The 14,216-nt window shown below is 36.9% G+C and overlaps 1 protein-coding gene across 2 annotated transcripts in view; it reads right to left on the reverse strand.

Moving 5' to 3' along the window:
• Positions 1-298: 298 nt before the first annotated feature.
• Positions 299-14,216, reverse strand: part of LOC127506664 (interferon-induced GTP-binding protein Mx3-like) — a 41,002-nt gene continuing 27,084 nt past the window's right edge. Inside the window, exons 1-17 of one of the 2 annotated variants that reach the window (XM_051883345.1) lie at positions 12,337-12,480; positions 11,611-11,702; positions 10,717-10,913; positions 8,650-8,772; positions 8,425-8,535; positions 5,558-5,712; positions 5,342-5,480; positions 5,035-5,233; positions 3,601-3,679; positions 3,373-3,495; positions 2,218-2,350; positions 1,956-2,099; positions 1,745-1,821; positions 1,436-1,645; positions 1,241-1,354; positions 766-847; positions 299-441 (exon numbers count right to left, since the gene is read on the reverse strand). In XM_051883345.1, coding sequence (XP_051739305.1) covers positions 422-441; positions 766-847; positions 1,241-1,354; positions 1,436-1,645; positions 1,745-1,821; positions 1,956-2,099; positions 2,218-2,350; positions 3,373-3,495; positions 3,601-3,679; positions 5,035-5,233; positions 5,342-5,480; positions 5,558-5,712; positions 8,425-8,535; positions 8,650-8,772; positions 10,717-10,913; positions 11,611-11,702; positions 12,337-12,444 — 2,106 coding nt within the window. In that variant the 5' untranslated portion in view covers positions 12,445-12,480 and the 3' untranslated portion in view covers positions 299-421. Of the gene's footprint in view, positions 848-1,240; positions 1,355-1,435; positions 1,646-1,744; positions 1,822-1,955; positions 2,100-2,217; positions 2,351-3,372; positions 3,496-3,600; positions 3,680-5,034; positions 5,234-5,341; positions 5,481-5,557; positions 5,713-8,424; positions 8,536-8,649; positions 8,773-10,716; positions 10,914-11,610; positions 11,703-12,336; positions 12,481-14,216 lie in introns of those variants that run through there. The other variant, XM_051883346.1, reaches the window with a different exon arrangement.

Consider the following 14,216-nt stretch of genomic DNA (forward strand, 5'->3'; position numbering starts at 1 on the left):
CAGCATGAATGACCTACAGTGGCGACATTTTTCACAATCACGACAAAATCAAAATTACTGCCTTTAACTCACTAGCAGAAAGGCAGCGCGATATAAACAAACCAGACTAGAACTCAATATGGCGTGACGGCAGCTTCATATTCTCTATATCTACCGCCTCGATGGCAGGCAAGTTTTTCAATTCAGTAGAAAAATCGCTCCTCTTCATAAGGATCACGTTCAACATATTTAGTGATTTTTTGCTTATATCTATCTTTTGAAATAGTGTCTAAACCGCTACAATGCGGACATTCCTCTATGTCTTCCATTCTGTTTCTTTACTTCCTGCCCTCCAGCAGAATTTTCACCAGAACCACATGTTCACAGAACCCTCATTTTTTTCTCACTCATCAGTTCCCCTGATGATAAGTAGTTGATTTGGTCACTGAATCTTTTTATGGTCTGTGAGGAAAAAATAAAATTTGTTTCATGAGCCTGTTCCACTATCATTAGACAGCAAAAGCAAATCTTCTGAGGAGGTAAAAGAGGCATTATCTGAACAGAGAACATTTTCAGGTGCTGTTCATACAAGACATTAGACAAAGCAACAGAATGAACTATACTATTCAAACTTAATTGATGTTAAGGTAATTGCAAAAATTCTTATTCGCAATACAGGTTTCTGAATTTCTCAAAATAGCAACTATATATCTTGCAGTTCAAACTTTTTTCTCAGAAAGTTTGTGATTCTGTAAAACTTACAAATTTGTGTCTCGAAATTTTTACCTTTTTTCTGTAGTTTTTTTTTCTGTAGTTTCTTTACTTCCTGCCCTCCAGCTGAATTTTGCGCATCATCAGAACCACGTAACTGCAAATAAGTTATTGATGTTGAACGTATGCAGCACTATAAAGGGTTAGCGATCACTGGTGAACTTTGTTGTCTTGTTTTAATGAAATTTAAGTGAAAGTCAGATTATATAACATTATAAGATTAACATGTTTTTAACATAAATGTATGTCCCATAAAACCATAAAAGTTTGCTACTGTATTTTTCTATGGTAAAATACTAGCAACCACAGCTTCCATTTTTTTACTGTATTTTTTTTTTTTACAGTGTATTATATGTATTTTCAGATAATATCCTCTAATCAGTACAAAAAGTGCTAATTGCTTCCTGAGCAGCACTCAAACGTTCAGGCGCGCTCGTAGTTCTTTGCGCCTTTTGCTGACATCAGTGTCCTCAAACAGGAGCTCACGCACATCTGGCTTTTCCAGTAAACTCAGCATGTCAGTAGACAGGAGCTGAGCAGTCTGCTTCAGCATGAAAAAAGAGATCATCATGGGCATTTGGTCAGCCATCCGCTGCACCACAATCTGAAAGGAAACAATGAGATACTAAGTTCCACACCACGAGCACTGCACTGTAATTTGTTAATGAAAACTAAGAAGATCCACCTCATAATATGCCTCCAGCATATGACTGTACTTGCACTTTTTGTCAAAGATTGGTAACTGATCTTCTGAAAATGTCTCATTTGTAATCTCATTTAAGATCTTCAAGTAGATGGGATCTTGAGTGTAGATCATGTTTTCCATTTCAAACTGCTCTTTGATCCTCGTCTCTGTCTTTTCTTGCTGGGTTAACTGAATGTTCTTAACTTTGTCCTTTGTGTAAAATGAAAATGTCAAATGATAAAGTACAGAAGAAAGGGAACTTGTTTTAATTGGATAAAAGTTTTGCCACCAATTAAGAGCATTATTTACCTTAGTAATGTTGTGAAGGACAGGGTAGTTCCGGAAACACTGACTCACCACATCAATGAATTGTGAGATGATGATTTCTTCGGAAGAAATACATAAAGTCAAGAAGATAAAATTTGTCATTAAGTTGGTGATCTAAATCTTTTGGTTTTATAACCGAGGCTCTCCAAAATAACCTAAATAAGTCTTTAAACACAAAGATATGTGATGGTACCTTTGACGGCATTGAGTAAGTCAATGGCTGGCTCCTCAAGTTTGGCCACATGTTTTTGCAAAATCATCTCAAACAGTCTGTAGCTACTGAAGCCGACCAGTTCCCTCCCTCTGTTATTCTGGCTCAACTCTTTTGCATTGCAAACTTGTTAGGAGACAAATTAGATTTCTTATGAAATTAACTGACTTTTTCATTTTCATCAGAACTCTAAGGAAAAACAACAGTAAATTCAAAGTTGTAGCATGTTTGGAAATATACTGACAGGATGTCTTTGTACTGTTAAGATGATCACTCCACTCCTTGAATTCAGCCCGGAGCTGGACAAACAAATTTTCCTCACTCATCACTTCTCCTGATGATAAGGAGTTGATTTGATCATTGAATCTTTTTATGGTCTGTGAGAAAAAATAAAATTTGTTTCATGAGCCTGTTACACTATCATTAGACAGCAAAAACAAATCTGAGGAGGTAAAACAGGCATTATCTGAACAGAGAACATTTTCAGGTGCTGTTCATACAAGGCATAAGACAAAACACAGTGGATTTAAACAGAATGAACCAATTTAAAAAATGAACTTCTTTTTACTTGACGGTAAGGTAATTGCAAAAATTCTTATTCGCAATACAGATTTCCAAATTCTGAATTTTCTCAAAATAGCATATATCTTGCCATTCAAACTCCGATTTCCTTCGGGTCACCGCTTGTGTACGCATTCAACTAAATGATCTTTCGTGAAAAGCCGTCAATACAGCCGTTTATGCAAATACAATATGGCTTCAGTTTGTCATGAGAATCAAAGTGCCAGATGTAATTTGGTCCTTTTGCAAAATAGTTGCGTCGATGGAGACATCGGGCTTTCCTGAATTCTAGACCACCAGGATCTAGCGAGCTCAAAATTAAGCAAACATGTTCTTTTCTGATATGCAATCTGTTTTCTTTACATTTTAAATGCATTCACCTGTATCAATGGAGCTGGCCTGATGTTTGGAGTTGATGCTGAATAAATACAATAGCGTCTTCAATACTTGAGTATTCTTTTCGTCGGAACAGGCTTCTGTGTCGAAATGCAAGAACGCAAACAATGTCTTTGTATTGAAGTCCAAGTTTAAAATAGATCTCTATTAATTCATGCACATCCACATCCATGCTCTTGTTTTCTTGCTGTACGCAAACCGGAAATTGTAACGCGCGAGCACGCGATATGTTTCTTGTGTGTACGCGAAAGTCTATATTTTTATTTTAGGGGCTCCATAGGTTTGTATCTCTTTTAAGGGGCAGCTAATTTTACGGACAAAAGGATCTGTCTGTATCACAAAATGTGTATTAAGAAATGTTTTGGTACATAGGGTTCCAGCAGCTTGGAGCCCCTAATCATAATTCTCGTAAGCATGAAGATGTGATGACTTGAGATCCTACTTCAGTGAGGAATTGTTTGGCTCCCTTAAGATCTTCTGGTGGTCCAGCCTCACACTCCTTGAGCTCATTCCTCACGTCCCACAACCGATTTTTGATCTGCTCATTGAGCTGTGGCAGTGATTTCTGACAAAGATAGGTGAGACACAATTTGGTTATAGTCTCTCACAAACCACAAAATGCAGTACCACCAAATTCATGACTTTTAGGTTGAGACATTTACAAACTTACTTTGATATGATCAACAAGATTCTGAGTCAGCTTGACAGCAAGACATTTAATAGTCGCTTTATCCTCATTCAAGAGGCCTCTGTAGAAAAAGAGAAGACACTTAGTTTAGATGGAGCTTACTTTAAATCGTATAGCCTACTGTAGCTTGATAAACAGGTAATGAAAAAAACATAATGGACAAAGTGAACATCACAAAAATTATGCATTAATAAAGAGTTTTTTTCAAATATGAATTATTCATGAATTATACATTAAATTTATGAATTAATAATAAATATTACATTTTACAATCTGAACTAACTTTGCCTTGTTACATAAAGGTAAAGTATATCTGAGACTTACTGTCTTAAAGGGATAATTCACCCAAAAATGAAACTTTTGTCATCGCTTACCCTCATGTTGTTCCAAACATGCATGAGTTTCTTTCTTCTGTAAAACACAACAGAAGATATTTTTATGTTGGTAACCAGACAGTTGATGGTAGCCATTGACCTCCATAGGTCAATGGAAACCCTCATTGCCAGCATTCTTTAAAATATCTTCTTTTGTGTTCAACAGAAGGAAGAAACTCATACAGATTTGGAACAACATGAGGGTAAGTGATGACAACATTTTCATTTTTGGGTGAACTATCCCTTTAAGGGTCTGCAGGGATACTTTCTAATACATTTTTTCCCTGCATGTTGGGTATGCCATATGGCCTATGATTTTGTGGACAAACATATAAAATATAAGCTATATAAGTTTTGTTAAAATATTTTGTGAAAAAAACTATGTAAAGGGATAGTTCACCCCAAAATTAAAATTCTGTCATTAATTACTCACATCCGTAAGACTTTCTTTCATCTTTGGAACACAAATGAAGATATTCTTGATGAAATCTGAGAGATTTCTGTCCCTCCATAGACAGCTACGCAACTGACACTTTGACACTTCAAAAAGTTCTCATAAAGAGATCGTAAAACTAATCCATATGTGATTATAAGGCTAAATTCAGTCTGTTCATCATATAAAGTGATCGTGTCTCTTCAGAAAATTTGGACTAAACTGCTCAATTCATATGGATTAGTTTTACGATCTCTTTATGAACTTTTTGAAGGTCAAAGTTTCAGTTGCATAGCTGTCAATGGAGGGACAGAAAGCTCTCAGATTTCATCAAAAAGATCTTCATTTGTGTTCCGAAGATGAACGAAGGTTTTACAGGTTTAAAACAACATGAGTGTGAGAAATTAATGACAGAATTTTCATTTTGGGGTGAACTAACCCTTTAAGGTTTTCTTTACATTCACTTTTCATTCTTTTAATAAGGACATTTGTGTCACCCTGACATTTTTTGTTATTACTTTATGCACCTCAAAACATATCAAAATGAATTTGAATTCACAAATTAATACATGCTAAAAAGTTATAATGATATTCTCCTCAGATTGTAACCTGAAATAGTCATGATTTTGGAAGAAATCTCTCTCTATTTCTGTCGCTTCCTCCAGAGGAATTTTCTCATCAATCTGCTGTTGTCCTCTACACTTCACCATGATGTAACCTTTGCGGAGAGGAATCACTTTGTTGTGGACAATGTCCAGGATGTTCTTCTCTGTTCCCTTGTCTATGAGATCTGGCTTGGTCAAAATGGCTGTGAGAATAAAAAAAATTTATTTTGTAAAAAGTGCATTTGATGATTTGAAGTCCTCAAATATATTTGGTGCAATATTAGATGTTGTGTGGATCATTGCTTCATTACCGACAGTTCTTTTGCCCTCAGGATCTACTTCTTGTGCCATTTTTAATGCTTCTGTTGTTGCAATGTCAGTGTTACAAGGCACCACTACCAGGTTTATAGTCTCTTGCTTCTCAATAAATTTCATAATCAGACGTTTGATCTGCAAGACATGAAAATATTTTTAAAACTGGATGTCGGTACAGAATGTGGCATGCAAAATCGAATTATACTGCTCACCTGGTTTCCAATATCCTCTGGTTGTCCTTTTACTGGGACTCGGGCAATTCCAGGTAGATCGATCAGTGTGAGGTCACACACATCTGGTGACATGACCTCTAAAGTGATGAGGTCATCACATATTCTTACCCCTTTTCCTGCCAGCTCATTCTGGGCTGTAACACACACACTGCAAAATTAACTACAACCCGAATTCCGGAAATGTTGGGACGTTTTTTAAATTTAAATAAAATGAAAACTAAAAGACTTTCAAATCACATGAGCCAATATTTTATTCACAATAGAACATAGATAACATAACAACTGAGAAATTTTACAATTTTATGCACAAAATGAGCTCATTTCAAATTTGATGCCTGCTACAGGTCTCAAAATAGTTGGGACGGGGGCATGTTTAAAATGGTGTAGCCTCTCCTCTTCTTTTCAAAACAGTTTGAAGACATCTGGGCATCGAGGTAATGAGTTTCTGGAGTTTTGATGTTGAAATTTGGTCCCATTCTTGCCTGATATAGGTTTCCAGCTGCTGAAGAGTTTGTCATCTTTGATGTATTTTTCTCTATAGGTGAAAGATCTGGACTGCAGGCAGGCCAATTCAGCACCCGGACTCTTCTACGACGAAGCCATGCTGTTGTAATAGCTGCAGTATGTGGTTTTGCATTGTCCTGCTGAAATACACAAGGCCTTTCCTGAAATAGACGTCATCTGGAGGGGAGCATATGTTGCTCTAAAACCTTTATATACCTTTCAGCATTCATAGCGCCTTCCAAAATATGCAAGCTGCCCATAACGTATGCACTTATGCACCCCCATACCATCAGAGATGCTGGCTTTGAACTGAACGCTGATGACACGCTGAAGGTCTCCCTCCTCTTTAGCCCAGAGGACACGGCGTCCGTGATTTCCAACAAGAATGTCAAATTTGGACTCGTCTGACCATAGAACACTTTTCCACTTTGAAACAGTCCATTTTAAATGAGCCTTGGCCCACAGGACACGACGGCGCTTCTGGACCATGTTCACATATCTCTTCCTTTTTGCATGATAGAGCTTTAGTTGGCATCTGCAGATGTCACGGCGGATTGTGTTTACCGACAGTGGTTTCTGGGAGTATTCCTGGGCCCATTTAGTAATGTCATTGACATAATCATGCTGATGAGTGATGCAGTGTCGTCTGAGGACCCGAAGACCACAAGCATCCACTAAAGGTCTTCAGCCTTGTCCCTTACGCACAGAGATTTCTCCAGTTTCTCTGAATCTTTTGATGATGTTATGCACTGTAGATGATGAGATTTGCAAAGCCTTTGCAATTTGACATTGAGGAACATTGTTTTTAAAGTTTTCCATAAACTTTTTATGCATTTTCACAGCTCTGCCCATCTTTACTTCTGAGAGACTCTGTCTTTCTAAGACATCCATTTTATAGCTAATCATGTTACAGACCTGATATCAATTAACTTTATTAGTTGCTAGATGTTCTCCCAGCTGAATCTTTTCAAAATTTCTTGCTTTTCAGCCATTTGTTGCCCCCATGCCAACTTTGAGACCTGTAGCAGGCATCAAACTTGAAATAAGCTCATTTAGTGAATAAAAGTGTAAAACTGGAAGTTGGAATGATTCAGCCAGTTCAAAAAATGCTGTCAATCACTGCCAAAACAAGCCATTGTAAAGAGGCTATAATAGACCTACTCTCACGTTAAACATGACTTGTGTCGATAAATAAAACTCAGTTGTATTAGCAGTGATCCCGTCATTGCAACTCAATTTCTGCATACTAATGAATGGTTTCTTCATAACTTACAGGGCAAATGCGATGTAACTAAGAGATTCATTAAATAAAACGGGAGTTTTGGCGCAAGTCCAGAACTCAGTCACTGATAAACTCGCGCTGTTTGATTGACAGCTCCAGCGATTGTAAAGGAAGCGTTCTTTGATCACTTTCTATATATAATTTAATCACCTTTTAAATAACAGATTATTTTCATCCTACTAAGAGAAAAAAAAACGTGAAGTTGACTGTTAGTCACTGGTTTGATTTACTGACACATAGACAAAGAACATCTGACTGTACATGAATCATGACATATCAGATCAGACAATGGAATTAACACAGTTACATGTTGTCACATGACTGTCGAGTCCATATCGTAAAAAACAACTAAGCCTGCGCCGAAATGTGATTGATTTACCAAAGAAGTCAATAAAAGCTTTTATTGGACTATCAAGGAAGTTTTCAGTTCTGAAACTTACAGGATATTCTTATAGTATGATGACCTCTTATATATCAAAAGCTCAAGGAAAGTTTATTTCTCAATTCATGACAGCTTTAATAGTTTGTACTCGTTGTTTAATAATCATTTGAAACTTAGCAAACTGGCAGCTCCAGTAGTAAGATGAAAGGATTTATCTTGAATTCTGTCATGGAAATTATGTATAAACCTTAGATAAACAATTTAATAATCAATTAAAAATTAATTTTTACCTGTATTGTATTATGCTGTACGCCACGGACAAGCGGTTTGTAAAATCAATGAATCGATGGATGGAAGATTCAGACGTGGGCACCATCTTCTGGCAAGACGCGGGAATTCATTCGGCGTACGACTCTCACCGTGCATTACGGGTATTCTCTATTCATTGAGCATACATCAGTTGTACACTCATTATTGAGGTGCATTGTGGGACAAAATTAATCTTTTTTGAGTTTCCTCAAATAGTGCCTTATTTAAGGGTATAGGGGCGATTTTGGACATGGCAAATGTGTTGATGTAATTTTAACTGAAACAGGAAGACAGGGCGGTGACTTCAGCTTTAGATTTTGAATTCTATATTAGAATATAAGAAAGGTGTTTTCCAGAAAATTTACTAACCTGCTGCAACATGTTCTTCAACTAAAGAAGGATCTCCAAATTCAAATTTCTTCTCATCATAAGTTGCATTTGCTACCTTTCCACTTGCCAGTTTGCTGGCTTTAACAGGACCTGCAAAATTTTATAATTTTAATCCATTTGAAGATTGATCATTTTGACCCAGTTGCAACAAAAAAAAAAACATCAAGTTAAGAACACAAAAGAGATTGTGATCAGTTTATAAACCTGCAACAAGTGAGGAATCCACGAATTCAATTCTCCTCTTACGGTAGGATAGAACAGCCTTCCACCTGACTCCACCTGTTACCTTCTTCAGCCTCAGCTCTAGTGGACATCTGGTGACAATTCCTATAGCAAACACAGTTCAGTTAACAATCAAGAAAACTGACAGTGGAATATTATGTGACAAGATAATATATACAAAAAAACAGTGCGTGTGCTGACAAACATAATCATTCTTTAATTATTAAGGCTCATTCACAACATAGACGATAATGATAAAGATACTGTTCTAAAAATTTTGTATGTAAATGAATAGCAAAGTTCAAACCACAACTATAATTATTATGGCACAGACAGAGAACATATATCATTGGAATCAATTTCAGAACGTTTTTTTTTTTTCCAGCTGCCAAACTATAAAAACATTAGCCGCTTTTCCACCCTCGGACCGAGCGGTTGCGTTCACACCAGACGCGAATGAAGCGTTAAGCGCGAGTGATTTACATGTTAAGTCAATGCAAAGACGCGAATAGACATCCTGCGGCGCGAATGACGCGATTCGCGCGAATAGAGCGTTTCGGCCTTTGACGCGCATAACGCGTGATTCGCGCAAGTTGAAAAATCTGAACTTTGGCGAAAATTCGCGCCACGTTAACCAATCAGGAGCTTGCTCTAGTAGTGACGACGTAGCGTGAGGAGGCAGAAATCCGAAAGAACATGGAGGACAAAATCATCCTCGCTGTACGATACATCTTTGTGCTTTTTTAGAAACAGGAATGAAAAGGATTTTGCTTGGAAGAAAGTGAGGAGGTCGGACAATCTGGTAAGTTGTAAAAAACGCTCTTTACTCAATTTGAGCTATATATACACATATTGAGACTACAAGCTAGCTTAAGCTGGCAAATTGAGCTTATTCGCCGTATTTTACAACTACTTTCCGGCTGACGAGTTGATGTGTTTATTCAGAGGAAGTGTGCAGAAACGAGACGAGCCGCCTGGCAGAAGCCCCTCTCATGACGCGAATTCACGTCTGTTGTGAAGTGAATTTCACGCGCGAATGAAGCGAGTAAACTCAAAATGTTCAAGCGTCCAACTACGCGCGAATAGCGCGATTTATTCGCGCCTGGTGTGAACGCCCCATTAGAATGGTAAGGAACGGTTCCAGTTGTGTTTCCACCTGAGCCTGGTTCGGCACGGCACGATTACAAACCGTTCTCGGCACGGTTGTCTAAATCGTGCTGGTAGAATCCGTGAAGAGACGCCGCCGCTCATAATTGGTCACTTCTGTTGCCTGGCTACCAGTTTCTCTATTTGAGCGATGTAAATACAAATTAAAATAAATATTTGATCATCCTCCATAAAGCGGTCGTTATTCACATCTCACATCATCATTAAACCGTTGCGTTACCAAGGCAACGACAGACGCTTTTGTACTACATTCCAAACAGAGGCCATAATCAGCCCCACAGTGGAATATGAAACCATAACCGTACCAGCTGGCCCGGATCGGCACGGAATGGAACAGTTACGCAATGAGAACTGTTTGGGCCGATAGTGGAAAAGCGGCTATTGACAGCCAATCAGAATCCATCCTGCTTTAAGAGCTTGAGCATTTAAAGTGGTAGAGACATTACTGCAGCAAGCTTAGAAAAACGAAACCATATCGTCTGCTGGTGTGGAAGCCAATATAGTTATAATTTTAGTTATCTTTATAGTTATGGTTCATGGTGTCGACGGGCCTTTATAATTCAATTTGAACACACTCTGTAGCCACTTTACCTCTACACCTGCTTGTTGATGCAAATATCTGATTAGCCAATCTGATTTAAATCTGATGAAATTTTGATTTAAGTGGTTTGTTGCTGCCAGACCAACTTTCTGTTGTGACATGCAGATATGGTAGTCAGACTTTGGTATAAACACCTTGAATTTATGGATCCATCCTACCTTGTGTCAACATTTCAGGCTCGAAGTACAATAGAGCAATGCTGAAGGGTGTGGGCTACCTACAAATGGTCACTGAGTGTATATGAATATCCAACAGCAAAGTAGAGTAAAACCAGTCCTCACCGCTTCCTCTTGGTAATGCAACACCAGACAGCGCTTCCAACACAGAGCTTTTTCCAGAACTCTGGTCTCCGATCACTACAATAGTCGGTAATGCCAAGTCCTTGTGAACGCCAACTGACCGCAGAGTGTCGATTAGATCAATGTATGGACGAATGCTCTCCTCTAAATGACTGTGAACCTCTCCCTTCATTTCCTTACTGTAAAGATAAAAATATACATTTGTATATGAAAAAATCTTAAAATATTATTTAGGTTTTGGGCATTAATTCAGCTTAATACTACATGTTTTCTTCTTTAAAAATATTCAAAAATCACATACCGTAAGTAAGGTAACATTGTTATATTGGAAATAATCTTATCATTGTGGTCGTCTGAGGGCACTATGCCATTTTTAATATCTGAGTGCAAAATGCTGCTTGGACAAGGGAATTTCAGTACTAAAAATAATAAATACATAAAATATTTTACACTTGTTTATTATTGTTTATGCATTACTAATCTGTTTATTATTGTTTGGAACTTTTTAATTAATATTATATTTGAATGATTATGAAACTAAGCATGAACAAATTAGAATTTATTGTGTTAATATACCATCAGTTAAGCCACAAAGCTGGCATGGGCATGTATAATTACAATATAAAGTTATCATAATTGTTATTATTTTTAATAAAATTTATTCTAATTTAAAGTCAGTGTAAAATAAAAGTACATAAATGTACCTCTACTTCATTATAAACTTAAGTTATAACCCTACCCTTATAAACTTACCTTGCATTGTATATAAATGTACATCTAGATAACAAGACATTAAAATTACATCAAATTATTTCTAAAAACCCAATTTATGAAATAATTCAGTATTGGTTTAATAATAAAATAAAATATACTAACCTTTCATTTTGAGAACTGTCACTATCTTTATCATCATAAGCACTTCGATCCGGAGATGAGAATAAAGAAAATATGCGTGAACTAGACATTTTCTGGATAAACAAGGAAAAAATTAAAAAGTCAGTTCTAAGAAAAGAAGATGCCTCTTATAAATCGTATAATTTAGGTTTCAACCAAATAGAGCATTTGCGGTGATGCTGAGGAGAAATCAAAGAGTTGAAATCTGTATTTTAGACTGAATTTATAGTGTAACACCCATAAGAATGCAAATTAAAGCACACAGGTGGAACATGTGACAGACAGATTACAGGTTTTTTTGATAAGATGAATGGTTCCATAAAGAACCTTTAACCTCCATGGAAAGTTACCAGTGCACAAAATGGTGTCATACTCAGTGATTAAAATGACACTTTTGTTATGTCTGACTAATTGTATCATGAGTATATGCTGTTTTTTGATCATTGGATATTGTGTGTATTTATTTTCAGAGGAACTGTGGGCATTAATCCAGAAATATGATCTAAGACAAGAAAACAATGCAGGGAGCAACCCCACATGTTTGCACTCTGTTTTAAAAGCTGATGGACTTTGAATGGCTTTTTTTTTTTTTTTTTTTTAAATGTTTGCAAAGCTTTAGCATACTTAAGATTTATTTGTGAAATTTCCACTGTCTTTTATACAGTCGTTTATACAAATGTATATTATCACAGCACTGAAAAATCTCACCTGTAGGTATTTTAGTGAAGTGAATTTCACAGGAAATGCTGGCAACCAAAATTGTATTACAGTGTATGTGTAGGTTGGTATGCTCTTTGGCTCCACCTTCTGATCCATTTCTCACTTTTATTCAGTTTGTCGAGATCTACTCAGAACAATAGGTAAAAATTGAACACACTGTGCATCAGTTTTTTAAATTGAAATTGACGTTGTAATCATACTTAAAACACAATAGGGCTTTGGACACTTGAAATAGTTAACTTTCTAAACCCTGGGTAAATATTCATTGGCATTTTGATTTATGTTTCTTACATAGTTTAATTTTGATATAAAATTGACTTAAGTTATCTTGCTGATCTGCTGCAAAAATTTCCACATCTTTATGAAGTGCTTTCTTAACTGTTCTTTTGTACAGTTACTGAATACACCTTCACACAATATTATGCTGACAAAAATAAAACAAGACAGATAATCAATGTGTCACAGCTGGTTGCAGCAAAGAGTGTGAGGCATGATCTATACACAGCAGTCACTTTTATTAACAATGAACCAAATTAAAAAAAACATGCAGGAGCACATGAGAATGCAAGGAGAAACAGCAAACCACCACAGAAATGATGAGAACGGACTATGAAAAACAAACTGAGGACTATAAATACACAAGATAACTAATGAAGGTAACAAGAAACAGGTCAATCTAATCAATCAAACAATGAATCACTATGACAACAAAAGAAAAACGGGAACATAGGCTGCCTTTACACTGGCACAGAAAATCAGATCTTTTGCTCACATCTGACACAGATCGGAATTAGTTGCACACGTGTAAACACAAAAAACCACACGAGATCCGATTTTTTCGCATCCGATCTGAGCCACTTCCAAATGTGGTTTTAAATCCGATACATATCCGATCTCTGAACATGCGACCTACGTCTAAACACGCATATCCGATTCCCATTGGAATTCCAAGCCACCACAAGGCGAGGGCGACACATTTGTTCACTAAAAGGTAGCTTCAATGCTGTGTTATGAAGCAGACGTGCTTGTATGCACTCGCACTAAAAATTCGAAGCTTTTTTTTAACAGCAATTCGCAGCAATTTCAACCTTTGCCCGGTTAATTTAAAAGAGACCGCCGCGTTGTTGTTTTTCTTATAAGCCAAAAGCTTCACTGTAGCTATCTCTCTCGCGCGCGTGCGCGCTGTCTCTCTCCTTAGCTCGCTTGAAAAAAAATGGAATTCTAAAACTAATAACTGTAGATAAAATATCAAACGCAAATTACCTTTTTTTCCGGTCTGTATCCGTTCAGTCAGATTTTGCGCTGCAATTCATCCATGACACTGACAGCTGTTAACTTATCCATTCTGACACGTAATCATGGCCACTCGACATGAAATATATAAATAATTTTTATTCAAAACCCGTGGATCTACCATGCGCATGTAAAACTATCAATGACAATCATTTTGGGGCAGGAAGTAATGTAAACACAGATATCGGATACTAGTCGCGTCTAAAGTGAATGTAAACACACTGGCCAAAAAATCGGATATGGTCAAAAGATCGGATCTGTGCATTAAGACTTGCAGTGTAAATGCAGCCTTTTAGGGCGCATTTGTCGGCCACATACATCAATGAGAGTGCTTTATTTCAGTAAACTGACCACTACATTCTAAAGTCATAAAGAAACCTTGACACTTGACTAGGAATAACGGTTTAAGTTTATAATGGTTAATTTTCTGAAATAAGGCATCCTTTATGACAAATACGATCTCTGAAGGGCACAACCTTCAAAATGAGACACACCATATGAGTTCTGTGCAGTGATATGGTGAACTGGAATGATGAATTAAATTGATTGAATCAGAATCCAAGATTATAAGCCAT

This window comes from Ctenopharyngodon idella, chromosome 24 (genome assembly GCF_019924925.1).
Source record: "Ctenopharyngodon idella isolate HZGC_01 chromosome 24, HZGC01, whole genome shotgun sequence".
NCBI lineage: Eukaryota > Metazoa > Chordata > Actinopteri > Cypriniformes > Xenocyprididae > Ctenopharyngodon > Ctenopharyngodon idella.